The sequence below is a fragment of the Abramis brama genome (genome assembly GCF_963993115.1).
Source record: "Abramis brama genome assembly, chromosome: 22".
NCBI classification, from domain to species: Eukaryota; Metazoa; Chordata; class Actinopteri; order Cypriniformes; family Leuciscidae; genus Abramis; species Abramis brama.
The window spans coordinates 34,362,933-34,378,915 of NC_139984.1; the positions used below are offsets into that span (position 1 = coordinate 34,362,933).

At 42.2% G+C, this 15,983-nt stretch overlaps 1 protein-coding gene across 1 annotated transcript in view; it reads left to right on the forward strand.

Annotated features, from left to right (window-relative positions):
• The window catches only part of ttc39b (tetratricopeptide repeat domain 39B), a 31,846-nt gene that overhangs the window by 2,818 nt on the left and 13,045 nt on the right, over window positions 1-15,983 (forward strand). The window contains exons 2-11 of the mRNA XM_084098089.1: window positions 6,845-6,879; window positions 6,977-7,081; window positions 10,322-10,453; window positions 10,532-10,608; window positions 10,844-10,911; window positions 12,057-12,121; window positions 12,938-13,043; window positions 13,162-13,227; window positions 13,827-13,935; window positions 15,654-15,721. Coding sequence (XP_083954215.1) covers window positions 6,845-6,879; window positions 6,977-7,081; window positions 10,322-10,453; window positions 10,532-10,608; window positions 10,844-10,911; window positions 12,057-12,121; window positions 12,938-13,043; window positions 13,162-13,227; window positions 13,827-13,935; window positions 15,654-15,721 — 831 coding nt within the window. The remainder of the gene's footprint in view (window positions 1-6,844; window positions 6,880-6,976; window positions 7,082-10,321; window positions 10,454-10,531; window positions 10,609-10,843; window positions 10,912-12,056; window positions 12,122-12,937; window positions 13,044-13,161; window positions 13,228-13,826; window positions 13,936-15,653; window positions 15,722-15,983) is intronic.

The window sequence follows — 15,983 nt, forward strand, 5'->3', positions numbered from 1 at the left end:
TGTAATATAGTACACATATTTAGCAAAATACTCGCTATTGCTCTTTTTTTCTAGCCAAAGTGCCTATGGTCATTAAACGGCTTTCCTGAGGTAAATGTTATAATAGTTCTCCAGCTGTTATTGACCCTTTTCCGCGGATGAAAAACGAGATGATCGGGTCACGTGCCGCTAGCGATCTGTCGCGTCACATTTACAAGCGCCAAAACGGTATTTATTGTTTGAATTTCGTAATAAAATTGACAGAATCTGAGGGCTGAGATTTTTTTCTATCATAAGTAGCTGCTCTGTCTGTCGGTGTCCGTGTCTTTGCTTCGCGATTTTTCTGTGCGTGAGAAAGCGGATGCGTGTCGTGAGAGCGAGTGGAAAGTGGCGTGAGTCTCGCGGTGAACGCGGGAGAGTTGGCAGATCTGTAAACATTATCGAACATTTATCGAACTCTTGATATTGTTTTATCGAGAAAAATTATATTGCGATAATTATCATTATCGTTTTATCGCCCAGCCCTAGCACACACTCACTCACACACTCACTCACACACACACACACTCACTCACTCACTCACACACACACACACACTCACTCAGACACTCACTCACACAAACACACACACACACACTCACACACTCACTCACACAAACACACTCACTCACACAAACACACACACTCACTCACACAATCTCACACACACACACACACACACTCAATCACTCACACACACACTCACTCATTCACACACACACACACACACACTCACTCACACACACACTCACTCACTCACACACACTCACTCACACACACACTCACTCACACACGCACACTCACTCACACACTCACTCACACACACACACTCACTCACTCACTCACTCACTCAATCACACACACTCAATCACACACTCACTCAATCACTCACACACACACTCACTCACTCACACACACACACACTCAATCACACACACTCACTCAATCACACACACACTCACTCACTCACTCACTCACTCACTCACACACTCACTCACACTCACTCACACTCACTCACACACTCAATCACACACACACTCACTCACACACTCACTCACACACTCACTCACTCACTCACTCAATCACACTCACTCACTCACTCACACACTCACTCACTCACTCTCTCACACACACACACACACACACACACACACTATCTTTGTGGGGACTCTCCATAGACGTAATGTGTACAAACTGTATGTTTCTATAGTCCTGCAGTTTCGCTGAGATCAAAGACGGTCTGTCCGCTTCCCGAAGCAAACTGAGGCTTTACTCGCTGACACTAGATCAGTTTATCTCAATCTAATTGTTTTTCTTTGTACATTGACAATAATGCGATCTGTCGTTCCGCACAGGTTAAATCTAAGTTTCGGTGTCATCGTGGATAGCACACTATCCTTTGAAACTCGTATATAAATGAACTAAATTAAAGGAACACTCCACCGTTTTTTGAAATAGGGCTTATTCACCTTCTTTCCTACATTTAGACAGGTGGGCAAATGCATTTTTGTCTCAGTGCATGCATTGTTTTAGTTTGACAGGGTCGGCGCTAGCTTAGCTTAGCATAATGAATGGAATCCTTTGTTGCCAGCTAGCATGTCCTGAGTAAAAGTGATATATATAAAAAAAAAACCCCACCTAATTACTTATTGTGGCCTTGCGTATTCACAACAAGTGCAAATAGCGATGCAGATTAACACTAGGCGATTTCCTAGGCAGATTTTGACTTATATATTAAGGACTATATTAGGGGGAAGCACAGGCAAAGCACTGCTACTTGGGCGTGATATCTCTGCGCCCAAGTAGCAGTGCTTCGCCTGTGCTTCCCCCTAATATAGTCCCAAGTCAATATCTGCCTAGGAAATCACCTAGTGTTAATCTGCATCGCTATTTGCACTTGTTGTGAATACGCAAGGCCACAATAAGTAATTAGGTGGGGTTTTTTTTTATATATATCACTTTTACTCAGGACATGCTAGCTGGCAACAAAGGATTCCATTCATTATGCTAAGCTAAGCTAGCGCCGACCCTGTCAAACTAAAACAATGCATGCACTGAGACAAAAATGCATTTGCCCACCTGTCTAAATGCAGGAAAGAAGGTGAATAAGCCCTATTTCAAAAAACGGTGGAGTGTTCCTTTAATAACTTTTTTTAAACAAAAATGAACCATCACTGAACTGACTAAAGCTAGACTGAGACACTATTGTCTTCTGGAAACAAACTGTGTTGCATTATTTTCCTGTTATCTCAGTAAAGCTGCTCTGAAACACTCTGAGTTGTGAAAAGCGCTGTATAAATGAAGTTGACACGTATAGACTGTGCTCTTCTCACGGGTGTTCCCTCTACACAAGAGTTCTGCAGCTCGTGTTCCTTCTACAACACCGTCACACTTCTCCAGTTCCTCTGCAGTTCAGCCTTCGCAGGGAGTTTGATTGACAGGCGATCTGATATGGAGCGAATTATGTGCCATAATTAAACAAACAAATCCAGCATTTTGCAAACAAACTGGATCTGCTTCGCAAAGGAAAACTCGACTCGCAAACAAACAGTAAGCGATGTGCAAGTACAAAGGTCAGTTTGAGTGAAAATGCAGTGGAGTAACACATATGTATTGTGTTTTACAAATTATAAATAAATGAGCCAAGATAATACTTCACAAATAAATACAAACCATCCTACAAATTGCATGTAACCTTTGAACAAATACCAAATCTAGTGCATACAAATGCATATCAGTCAGTTATGATTGTGTGACGCTTGGCTTTTTATGAGATCTCTCGGCTCGATTCTCTGACTAATGCAGTTGAGCAACTTCCTCTTCTAGAACAGTAGATGGCGCTAAACTAGCGGATTAATGTAGCGCTAGTCTCCCGGAGAAGCACTGATTTAAAACTCGTCTTTGCCTACAGCTGAGCAAAATGACCGGTGAACGGGTGTGTTTCTGTCTTGCTTTATCTATAACTAGTGCAAAATGCCCGTGCAAAATCAGTTTTTGTGTGTGTTTTTAGTAATTGTTGGTTTGGTGCCCGTGAAAGAGACTGTGAACGCTTTGAATTCAGGGAGCTAGGTTACTACAAATGATGGCTGTGAATAAAATATAATATTCAGAAGTAAACAGTGTAGCTGACTGAGTGTTTATGTCAGAATGTTTATTTTTAAACCACAACCTTCTAAGTGCTTCTTTTACCGATATATTTAAGAAAACGTTATGCTTGAGCAAACAGTTTGTGAATGGGCAACTACAAATGATGGCCGTGAAAGAGACTGTGAACGCATTGAATAGGATGTGTTTAGTTGGTGAATAGCATAGGCTACTATTACACAGTAGCGATAGCGTTAAGCACACCAGAATTAAATGTAATATTCAGAAGTAAACAGCATAGCTGACTTACAGATTCAGTTTACATCCACAAATGAATATGAATTACATCCACATCCGTCGATTCAGGGAGCAGTGCCCGTGCAAAATCAGTTTTTGTGTGTGCTTTTAGTAATTGTTGGTTTCTTGGTAAAGAAAACTATAATATTCAGAAGGAAGTGTGGGAATGCAAATGTATTAAAATGTTTCATTTAGGTTTACATTGAATTTAGCATGTTAAGGTTAGGTATAAATTATGATTATCAGAGTTTTCTAGCAAACGACTCTGGTCAGTCCTGTTTTACTGAAACTCTTGGAGTTTGTGTTTTAGCAAGAAAGTCCAGCCAGTCCTGTACTCGGGTCTCAGTGTTTGAATAGATATGCTGAGTGGATTAGGGTGGGCAATGCTCTCAGTCTAAAACCAGTTCCTAAACCTGTCTTTTTCGGTTCCTGCCCCTAAATGTATATAAACTGTAAGAGAACATTCACGTCAGGCTTGGTGACTGCAGCTGCCGACAGCTTGTGTTCTCAATAAAGAATCCTGCTGAAGAAACAATCAAGTCTCCTGGTCTTTCGATTCTAAGTTCACAACAGAACCAAACTATAATATCCAGAAGTAAACAGTGTAGCTGACTGAGCGTTTATGTCAGAATGTTTATTTTTAAACCACAACCTTCTAAAAATTATATATTTAACGATATCTTTTGCATTTCTCATCCAAACAACGTCAAACTTGGCACTGCACTTACTCGTGCCCGTAGCGAGACACCTGTCGAGTTTGAAATCCATCGGACTAACGGTTCGAGAGATATGCGAATAACAGACACACACACACACACACAGACAGACGTTTCTGTAATTTACAGATAGATTAACCTTTTTAAGGTTTTCTTTTGCAAAATGTTTATTGTACTTGCACATTGCTTTCTGTTTGTTTGCGAGTCGAGTTTTCCTTTGCGAAGTAGATCAAGTTTGTTTGCAAAATGCTGGATTTGTTTGTTGAATTATGGCTCATAATTCGCTCCATAATCTGACCAATCATAATCCGCCATCCGCCGAATCCGCCATTTTTGTCCGACGCAGCGGTCAGGAGAGTCAGTAGATTATCGTCGGAGGATTTGAACTTGAAGAACGGAGTGTACTGACGTCTTTCCACGGTTAAAACAACATTCCTTCTGATGTTCATTCATGTTTATTTGATGCTATAAATGAACTAGAAGGAAGAGATGATCGGTTCACGAGCGGCTTTAACTGAGCGATCCGTCAGACACATTAAAGAGCCACAAAACCGTATTTATTGTTGAAATTTCGTTAAAAAAATGACCAAATTTGAAATTAAGTACCCTGGTCTGTCCTGTGTGTCAGTGTGTTGTCAGTGTCCTCTGCTCCGCGATATGTGTTTCACTGCGTGAGAACATGGTGTGTGTGTGTGTGTGTGTGTGTGTGTGTGTGTGTGTGTGTGTGTGTGAGAGAGAGAGGAGCGTGGCTTGTCGGACATAGCAACAGTAACTAAAGGGGGCGGGTCTTTGCGAACGGTCAGTTCACTGGCTTCCAGTAAAGTATCGAGTTGAATTCAACATCTTGCTACATATAAAGCACTTCATAATCTTGCACCCCAATACCGCACTCAACTCCTCCATTACACACTCCTTCACGTGCTCTCAGATCTCTTCTTCTCTTCCTCGGGTTCGACGAACTACCATGATTGCTTGTTGACTTTTAAAACGTCTTAAACAAGCAGCAACCTCCCTGTCTCTTGAAACCAACACGGAAGTGAATTAAACGGCAGTTCATCGACTGGCCACTAGAGACCGGCTGCAGAAGTGAGTCAAATCTGCATCTCCCCCATGTTAAAATGCCCAACTTTACAGCAGAAAAACACACGTTTACAGTCTGGAGCAAAAAGTGGCTTATACAGCTAATTTTCCCCTTCATGACGACTGTGAGGGGGGTGAATTTTTTTGATCACAGGGGTGATCTGTGTTTGCTTGAGGTGACCTTGGGTGTTATTGGGTAAGAAAGGCGCTATTAAATAAAATGCATCATCATCAAAACTGTATATTCTGTCCTCTTACACTAGCCCTACCCAACACACACACACACACACACACACACACACACACACACACACACACACACACACACTAGCCCTACCCATCACACACACACACACACACACACACACACACACACTAGCCTTACCCATCACACACACACACACACACACACACACACACTAGCCCTACCCATCTCACACACACACACACACTAGCCCTACCCATCTCACACACACACACACACTAGCCCTACCCATCTCACACACACACACACTAGCCCTACCCATCTCACACACACACACACTAGCCCTACCCATCTCACACACACACACACTAGCCCTGCCCAACACACACACACACACACACACTAGCCCTACCCAACACACACACACACACACACACACTAGCCCTACCCTTCTCACACACACACACACACTAGCCCTACCCATCTCACACACACACACACTAGCCCTACCCATCTCACACACACACACACTAGCCCTACCCAACACACACACACACACTAGCCCTACCCAACACACACACACACACACACACACACACACACACTAGCCCTACCCATCACACACACACACACACACACACACACTAGCCCTACCCATCTCACACACACACACACTAGCCCTACCCATCTCACACACACACACACTAGCCCTACCCATCTCACACACACACACACACTAGCCCTGCCCATCTCTCACACACACACACACACTAGCCCTACCCATCTCACACACACACACACACACACACACTAGCCCTACCCATCACACACACACACTTTCTCACACACACTAGCCCTACCCATCACACACACACACTTTCTCACACACACTGATGTAGCTGAACGATGTTAGTGGTTTTCCAGCATTCCAGTGACAAGTTTGTTCCCGCATTCCAGTCGACAATAGCGGCGTTTCAGGAGTTTAGAAACACTGACTCAACACACACACTATAGGGAATAACTCAACACACACACACACACACACACTATAGGAAATAACTCAACACACACACACACTAATATAGTGAATGAATATAGAATATAGTATGAATATCTGAATATAGTGTGTGTGTGTGTGTGTGTGTTATATATATATATATATATGTGTATGTGTATTATTATGAAAATGATTACAGTGTGTATTTTAGGATATTGTATATGTTCATACTGTGATGAAGGCGTCAGGTTTGTGTGTCAGTGACGGACAAACTGAGTTACATAACTGAGGATCTATAAATAGAGACAGTCGTGTTAGTGAACCATCTGATCTGACAGAGAAGCTTGTGTGTGTGTGTGTGTGTGTGTGTGTGTCTGCACTGCAGCTGCTCTACTACACACACACACACACACACATTTATGTTCATTATCTGTTTGTTTGTTTCAGGACTGTTTTCAAGACGCGTTCGATCGCATCCCAGTGTGAGTATCACATCAGATCATCCCTCACAATCAGGACCAGTCAGATTTATGTATCTGAATATAGTGTGTTTGTGTGTGTGTGTGTGTGTGTGTTCAGGGCATCTAAGATGGACCTGCACACTTCTATAGAGGAGTGCACCATGGCCCTCAACCTCGTCCTCAACAACAAGTTCTCTGAAGCCCTGGACCTCCTCAAACCCTGGTACACCTGTGTGAGTGAGTGAGTGTAGTGTATGTGTGTGTGAGTGAGTGAGAGAGTGAATGAGTGTGCGAGTGAGTGTGTGAACGAGTGAGGGAGTGAGTGTGCGAGTGAGTGAGGGAGTGAGTGAGGAGCGAGCGAGTGAGGGAGTGAGTGAGGAGTGTGCGAGTGAGGGAGTGAGTGAGGGAGTGAGTGTGCGAGTGAGGGAGTGAGTGTGAGTGAGGGAGTGAGTGTGCGAGTGAGGAGTGTGCGAGTGTTCGAGTGAGGAGTGAGTGAGTCAGTTAGAGAGTGAGTGAGTGAGCGTGTGAACAAGTGTGCGAGTGAGTGAGTGTTCGAGTGAGGGAGTGAGTGTTCGAGTGAGTGAGTGTGCGAGTGAGTGTGTGTGAACGAGTGTGCTTAGTGAGTGAGAGAGTGAATGAGTGTGCGAGCGAGTGTGCGAGCGAGTGAGTGAGTGAGTGAGTGAGTGAGTGAGTCAGTGAGTGAGCGTGTGAACAAGTGCGAGTGAGTGAGTGTTCGAGTGAGGGAGTGAGTGTGCAAGTGTTCGAGTGAGGGAGGGAGCGAGTGTGCGAGCGAGTGAGTCAGTGTGCGAGTGAGTCAGTGTGCGAGTGAGTCAGTGAGTGAGCGTGTGAACAAGTGCGAGTGAGTGAGTGTGCGAGCGAGTGAGGGAGTGAGTGTTCGAGTGAGGGAGTGAGTGTGCAAGTGTTCGAGTGAGGGAGGGAGTGAGTGTGCGAGCGAGTGAGTCAGTGAGTGAGCGTGTGAACAAGTGTGCGAGTGAGTGAGTGTTCGAGTGAGGGAGTGAGTGTGCAAGTGTTCGAGTGAGCGAGCGAGTGAGTGTGTGAACGAGTGCGAGTAAGTGAGTGAGTGTGCGAGCCAGTGTTCGAAGTGAGGGAGTGAGGAGTGCGAGTGTTCGAGTGAGAATGTGTGAGAGTGAGTGAGTGAGCGAGTGAGTGTGTGAGTGAGGAGTGAGTGAGTGTGAGTGAGTGTGCATGTGAGTGTGCGAGCGAGTGAGTGTGTGTGTGTGAGCGAGTGAGTCAGTGAGTGAGCGTGTGAACAAGTGCGAGTGAGTGAGTGTTCGAGTGAGGGAGGGAGTGTGCAAGTGTTCGAGTGAGGGAGGGAGTGAGTGTGCGAGCGAGTGTGTGAACAAGTGCGAGTGAGTGAGTGTTCGAGTGAGGGAGTGAGTGTGCAAGTGTTCGAGTGAGGGAGTGAGTGTGCGAGCGAGTGTGCGAGCGAGGAGTGTGCGATTGAGTGAGTCAGTGAGTGAGCGTGTGAACAAGTGCGAGTGAGTGAGCGTGTGAACAAGTGCGAGTGAGTGAGTGTGCGAGTGAGTGTGCGAGTGAGTGTGCGAGTGAGTGTGCGAGTGAGTGTGCGAGTGAGTGTGCGAGTGTGCGAGCGAGTGTGCGAGTGTGTGAACAAGTGCGAGTGAGTGAGTGTTCGAGTGAGGGAGTGAGTGTGCAAGTGTTCGAGTGAGGGAGTGAGTGTGCGAGCGAGTGTGCAAGCGAGGAGTGTGCGAGCGAGTGAGTCAGTGAGTGAGCGTGTGAACAAGTGTGCAAGTGAGTGAGTGTTCGAGTGAGGGAGTGAGTGCAAGTGTTCGAGTGAGTGTGCGAGTGAGCGTGCGAGTGAGTGTGTGAACGAGTGCGAGTAAGTGAGTGTGCGAGTGTGCGAGCCAGTGTGCGAGTGAGGAGTGTGAGTGTTCGAGTGAGAATGTGAGTGAGTGAGTGAGCGAGTGAGTGTGTGAGTGTGCACGTGAGTGTGCGAGCGAGTGAGTGTGTGTGTGCGAGCGAGTGAGTGTGTGTGAGCGAGTGAGTCAGTGAGTGAGCGTGTGAACAAGTGCGAGTGAGTGAGTGTTCGAGTGAGGGAGGGAGTGTGCAAGTGTTCGAGTGAGGGAGGGAGTGAGTGTGCGAGCGAGTGTGTGAACAAGTGCGAGTGAGTGAGTGTTCGAGTGAGGGAGTGAGTGTGCAAGTGTTCGAGTGAGGGAGTGAGTGTGCGAGCGAGTGTGCAAGCGAGGAGTGTGCGAGCGAGTGAGTCAGTGAGTGAGCGTGTGAACAAGTGTGCAAGTGAGTGAGTGTTCGAGTGAGGGAGTGAGTGCAAGTGTTCGAGTGAGTGTGCGAGTGAGCGTGCGAGTGAGTGTGTGAACGAGTGCGAGTAAGTGAGTGTGCGAGCCAGTGTGCGAGTGAGGAGTGCGAGTGTTCGAGTGAGAATGTGAGTGAGTGAGTGAGCGAGTGAGTGAGTGAGTGTGTGAGTGTGCACGTGAGTGTGCGAGCGAGTGAGTGTGTGTGTGCGAGCGAGTGAGTGTTTGAGTAAGGGAGTGAGTGATTGAGAGAGTGACTGAGTGCGAGTGTTCGAGTGAGGGAGTGAGTGTGCGAGTGAGGAGTGAGTGAGTGTTCGAGTGAGTGTGCGAGTGAGTGAGTGTTCGAGTGAGTGAGTGTTCGAGTGAGGGAGTGAGTGTGAGGAGTGTGCGAGTGAGGGAGTGAGTGTGCGAGTGAGGGAGGGAGTGTGCGAGTGAGGAGAGCGAGTGAGGGAGGGAGTGTGCGAGTGAGGAGAGCGAGTGAGGGAATGAGTGTGCGAGTGAGGGAGGGAGTGTGCGAGTGAGGAGAGCGAGTGAGGGAGTGAGTGTGCGAGTGAGGAGAGCGAGTGAGGGAGTGAGTGAGGAGAGCGAGTGAGGGAGTGAGTGAGGAGAGCGAGGGAGTGAGTGAGTGAGTGAGTGTGCACGTGAGTGTGCGAGCGAGTGAGTGTGTGTGTGCGAGCGAGTGAGTGTTTGAGTAAGGGAGTGAGTGATTGAGAGAGTGACTGAGTGCGAGTGTTCGAGTGAGGGAGTGAGTGTGCGAGTGAGGAGTGAGTGAGTGTTCGAGTGAGTGTGCGAGTGAGTGAGTGTTCGAGTGAGTGAGTGTTCGAGTGAGGGAGTGAGTGTGAGGAGTGTGCGAGTGAGGGAGTGAGTGTGCGAGTGAGGGAGGGAGTGTGCGAGTGAGGAGAGCGAGTGAGGGAGGGAGTGTGCGAGTGAGGAGAGCGAGTGAGGGAATGAGTGTGCGAGTGAGGGAGGGAGTGTGCGAGTGAGGAGAGCGAGTGAGGGAGTGAGTGTGCGAGTGAGGAGAGCGAGTGAGGGAGTGAGTGAGGAGAGCGAGTGAGGGAGTGAGTGAGGAGAGCGAGGGAGTGAGTGAGTGAGTGTGTGAAGCTCGAGCTGAAGGTGGACATTTGTAAAATTACAAGGTTTAACTTGCTGAAGTGTGTGTGTGTGTGTGTGTGTAGGTCTAAGGACAGCATGTATCACGCGCTGGGCTACAGCAGTATTATGGCCATGCAGGCCACCATGACCTTCGAGCACAAAGACATCCAGACCGGAATGGCCACCATCAAAGATGCCTTACAGACCTGCCAGAGGTGCGGCTCACACACTCTTCTCATGTTGTTCTGAAGCTTCCGGACTCTGATGTTCTGATGTTCTCTTTCTGTCTGTAGGTTCAGGAAGAGAAACTCAGTGGTCGGGTCCATTTCCAGCCTGTTGTCCAGGCAGCCGTCAGACAGCCTGAGAGACGGTAACCGTGTGTGTGTGTGTGTGTGTTTGTGTGAGTGTGTGGGACACTGTACGGGTCTAAATGCGTTTGTGTGTGCACATGAACTTTAATGAGGGTTAAATATGGAGTTGAAACCCCTGAAAAACAACCCCACACCATAACCCCCCCTCCACCAAACTTTACACTTGGCACAATGTTGTCAGTCAGTTCTTACTCGTGTGTGTGTGTGTGTGTGTGTGTGTGTGTGTGTGTGCAGAGGAGATGCATGCGGAGATCTGCTACGCTGAGTGTTTGCTGCAGAAAGCCACACTAACATTTGTACAGGTCAGTGAACCGTTTCACTTCAGTCCATTGTGTTTACATCGGCTTGACTAATAACTTGGCGACAGTTTTGTTTTAGAATACGATACGATACTTCATTAGTAATCCAATCTGAACATGTTACAGCGGCAAAAACACACACTCGCACACAAACCAATGAAATAAAACAAAATACAAAAAATAACACTTTACAATAAGGTTCATTAGTTAACATTAGTTAGCATGAACTAATAATGAACTGCACATACAGCATTCATTAATCTTTGTTATTGTTAATAATTATTAAAGTCTTGTTAACATTAGTTAATGCACTGTGAACTAACATGAACTAACAATGAATGACTGTATTTTTATCAACTAACGTTAACAAAGATGAACAAATACAGTAACGAATGGATTGCTCATGGTTAGTTCATGTTAGTAAATACATTAATTAATGTTAACTAATGAACCTTACTGTAAAGTGTTTCCAAAATAACATCTGCATGCGTCATGTGAACGGCTATTCATATTACTAAACCATGCCTAAAATATAAAATCTAAGAATGTGTCTTTTCTATGTATTTCAAATATCATAATATCAGTGAAATACTATTATAGTTGTTATTAATATTTCAACTAGCTTAAAGTTTTTTATGTTGTATTTTATTTTATTTCAGTTCAGTTTTATTTTATTTCAAGTTGTGGAAATGTTTTGTTGTTTTATGTTTAGGTAACAGTAATATTCCTGTTTGGCAAATAATCTTGTTTTAAGCATAAATCGAATATGTCTTAGTGAAGTTCATGCTTGAAACAAGAAAAACTCTTCGCTCAGTGTTTCTTCTCTTTAGATGCTTCACTGGAAAACACAACAAACATATTGAGTTATAAGAAAATAATGTTTATGCAGAGAAGTAAAATAATATTAATAACAAAATATTTGCCAGAGGAATAAATAATATATTGCAATAATAAATCAAGATTTATGGAAGCTGGTTTCCACCAGAGCAAAAAATCAACACAATCTTGCAATTGTGAGGAAAAAAGTCAGAATTTGTAGATAAAAAGTCACAATTTTTTTGTGGAAACAAGCTTCTATAATATTAAGAAAGATAAATATGAAATATAAGACAAATATCACATTCATCACTGCCTTCTGTTTATTTCAGGATGAAAACATGATCAGTTTTATTAAAGGAGGAATCAAAGTACGCACAAGTTATCAAATTTACAAGTGAGTCTGAAATCAACAATTAATGGATGGTTGTTGCCTGTATTAAAATATGATTTAATATACTGCATGAAAGCTGTACAAATATTGTATTTATATTATAAACAGTTTTTTCAATTATTGCATATAAGCAACCGTTAAATATTATATTTTAATATATTATATAATATAAAATAATTCAATTCACTTTTATTTGTATAGCGCTTTTCACGACACACACCGTTTCACAGCAGCTTTACAGAAAGTGCATGATCCACATTACAGTTTACAGTGATCTGATATCAGAGGAGACTGAGTTATGTATTTCAGAAATGCACATATACAAAATCACGGTTAGCGAAAAAATTATTAATTTAAACAGTGTAATTATTTAAGGCAGAAACAATGAGCTGATTGAAGTAATGAATACTTGTTTGTTAACAAATGATTATGACATTTATCTAATAATATTTAATAAAATTTAAAATAATAGAATGTATACTAATATATGGTAATTTAATATAATAAATTATATTATATTTTTTTGTGAACAACTGTTTTCATTAAATAATCAATTTAGTACAAATCAAGATAAAATACATTAGAACATATACATCTCATATACTGTGTATATGTGTGTGTGTGTGTGTGTGTGTGTGTGTGTGTGTGTATATATATATATATATATATATATATATATATATATATATATATATATGCATAATTTATTTATATATAATCTAATATTTTTATGGATTTTTCTTAATTATTATTATTATTATTATTATTATTATTATTATTATCTAACTGGTGTGTGTGTGTGTGTGTGTGTGTGCTTAGGGACTGCCAGAGTGTGTCGAACTTGCCTCAGGGAGTGGGCGGAGACAGCGAGGCCTTCAGACAGTTTGAGGGCGGAGTCAAGCTGGGGATTGGCTCCTTCAACCTGGTCAGTTAATGAGACAGGAAGTGCAGAAATGACCCTGAGAGTCATTGTGCATGTGGATAAACTAGACTAGTAAGTCGCTCTTGAAGTGATGCTTGAACTCTGACCCTCTGTGTGTCAGATGCTGTCTTTACTGCCGGCACGAATCCTTCGACTGCTGGAGTTCATCGGCTTCTCAGGGAACCGAGTGAGTAACTAGTGGAGGAAGAGATTAAGCTTTCCGGAACTTTGAATCAAACGAACCAATTGCTTCGCAAAATGATTCACAGTTTCGAAGCACTTGAAACGTCACACCTTAAACCAAAATACAGATGTTTTATTGAAGATGTAATCTAGAGGTCGACCGATGTGGGTTTTCTCTGGCCGATGCCGATCAGGGCAGCCGATGGCCGATATATGATGACGATTTTTTATCGAAATATTAAATGCACAAAACAGGTCATAAAAAATCTAGACTGTCAAAAAAAATGTTTGAGCTATTTTTCAGATGCACTCCTCAAACTACTGTAGGCTGTATTGATATAAACAACAGTATTGTCTCATTCCATGTTGTTTATTAAAAACATATCGATATAGTGTACAAACTCAGTATGGCTTTAGTGTGAATATGTCCGTTTATGCTCAGGAAGCCATGAGAGAGTTTACTATTCGCTCGCTGTGAGACGCGGCAATCTGGATGTGTTGCTCACTGATCGCCAATCAGTCGGTCGACCTCTAATGTAATCCACACACACACACACACACACACACACACACTCTCTAACGGCTGCTGTTTCTCTCCGGCAGGAGTTCGGTCTGTCTCAGCTGCGGGACGGCGCCGGTGGTCACAGTCTCAGATCAATCCTGTGTGTGCTGACGCTGCTCTTCTACCACACTTACGTCTCTCTGATACTCGGTAACCGGCGCTGAAACACACTTTTGGTTACAGAGGAAAACTGGGCATCAGATGGGATCTAAAATCATATATATAGTACCAGTCAAAAGTTTGGAAACATTACTATTTTTAATGTTTTTGAAAGAAGTCTCTTATGCTCATCAAGCCTGCAGTTAAAAACAAAAACAAAAACAAAAAACAGTAATATTATGAAATATTATTACAATTTAAAATAATGGTTCTCTTTTTTAATATATTTTAAAATGTCATTTATTTTTGTGATGCAAAGCTGAATGTGTCTTATGATCCTTCAGAAATCATTCTAATATGATGATTTGATGCTCAGTTATTATCAATGATGGAAACAGTTGTGCTGTTTAATATATTTTTTTGGAATACTTTTTTCAGGATTCATTGATGAGTAAAACGTTAACAGCATTTATTCATAAAAACAGCATTTATTCAAAATAAAAACATTTCTAACAATATAAATCGTTACCATCACCTTTTATCAATTTAACGCATTCTTGTTGAATTAAAGTACTAATTTCTTTTAAAAAAAATAGTTATTGTTCCCAAACTTTTGAACGGTAGTGTATATTGTTACAAAAGATTTCTATTCTAAATAAATACAGTTCTTTTTAACTTTTTATTCATCAAATAATCCTGAAAAAAGTATCTCAGGTTATAAAAAAAATATTAAGCAGCACAACTGTTTCCAACATTGATCATAAATCATCATATTAGAATGATTTCTGAAGGATCATAAGACACCAAAGACTGGAGTACTTGCTGATGAAAATTCAGCTTTGCATCACAAAAATAAATTACATTTTAAAGTATATTAAAAAAGAGAACCATTATTTTAAATTGTAATAATATTTCATAATATTACTGTTTTTTTTGTGTTTTTTTTTGTTTTAACTGCAGGCTTGATGAGCATAAGAGACTTCTTTCAAAAACATAAAAAATAGTACTGTTTCCAATCTTTTGACTGGTACTGTATAATATATATATTTATATACACTATGTTGCCAAACGTTTTGGGACTTCTGCCTTTACATGCACATGAACTTTAATGACATCCCATTCTTAATACCATAACCCCCCTCCACCAAACAACCCCACACCATAATCCATAATCCACCATATTTGCCAAGTCAACATTTCTATTTTTAGTTTAGTTTTTTGTTTAGTTTTTCATTAAATATTTTATTTAATTTTAATTTAATTTAAACACACTCTCTCTTATTTCGACAATAATAACCCTGATTTATATATATTTTAAATGTCTGTGTAGTTTTTGTTTATTTCAATTTATTATTCAGAAATAATATGATAACAGTACAACTGTAAAATTACAATACTAATATTTATGTTTTTAGTATTGTCTTAATTTCTTCAATTTCAAACAATTAACCAAGCTTTTATTTATTTATTTATTTTTAGATATTTTGTTATTATTAATTTTTATTTCAGTTTTAGTTTTATTAGTACATCAAGTTAAACTAAATGAAAATGAGAAATGATGCAATGGCATCATATATGAAATATATAATATATATATATTTCATATTCATTTACTTTCGACGCGTCCAGTCTGAAAATCGGGGCAAAAATCATGTGTTGTATTCCAGACTTCTCTTGAATCTTGAATCTGCCGTGTTTGTGTTGATTGTGCCGTCGTCCTGTTGCTGCTGCTTTGTGTCGTAATACTGAGTGTTTATTGTGTGTTTCAGGCACTGGGGAGGGAAACCTGGTGGAGGCCGAAGCTCTGCTGGAGCCGTACATAGAGAGATTTCCTCGAGTGAGAACCTCAACACACACGCACACACACACACACACACACTCTCACTCACACACACACACTCTCAAACACACACATACAGATGCGTGCAGGGCTCCTTGTTTTGTGGCGGCTTTGATACATTGAACACAAATATGATGCTTGGAGCCCCGGACAATCACACAGAGACTCACACACACACTCTCTCACACACACACACACACACACACACTCTTACTCATATTCACACACTCACTCACTGTCACTCACACACACACACACT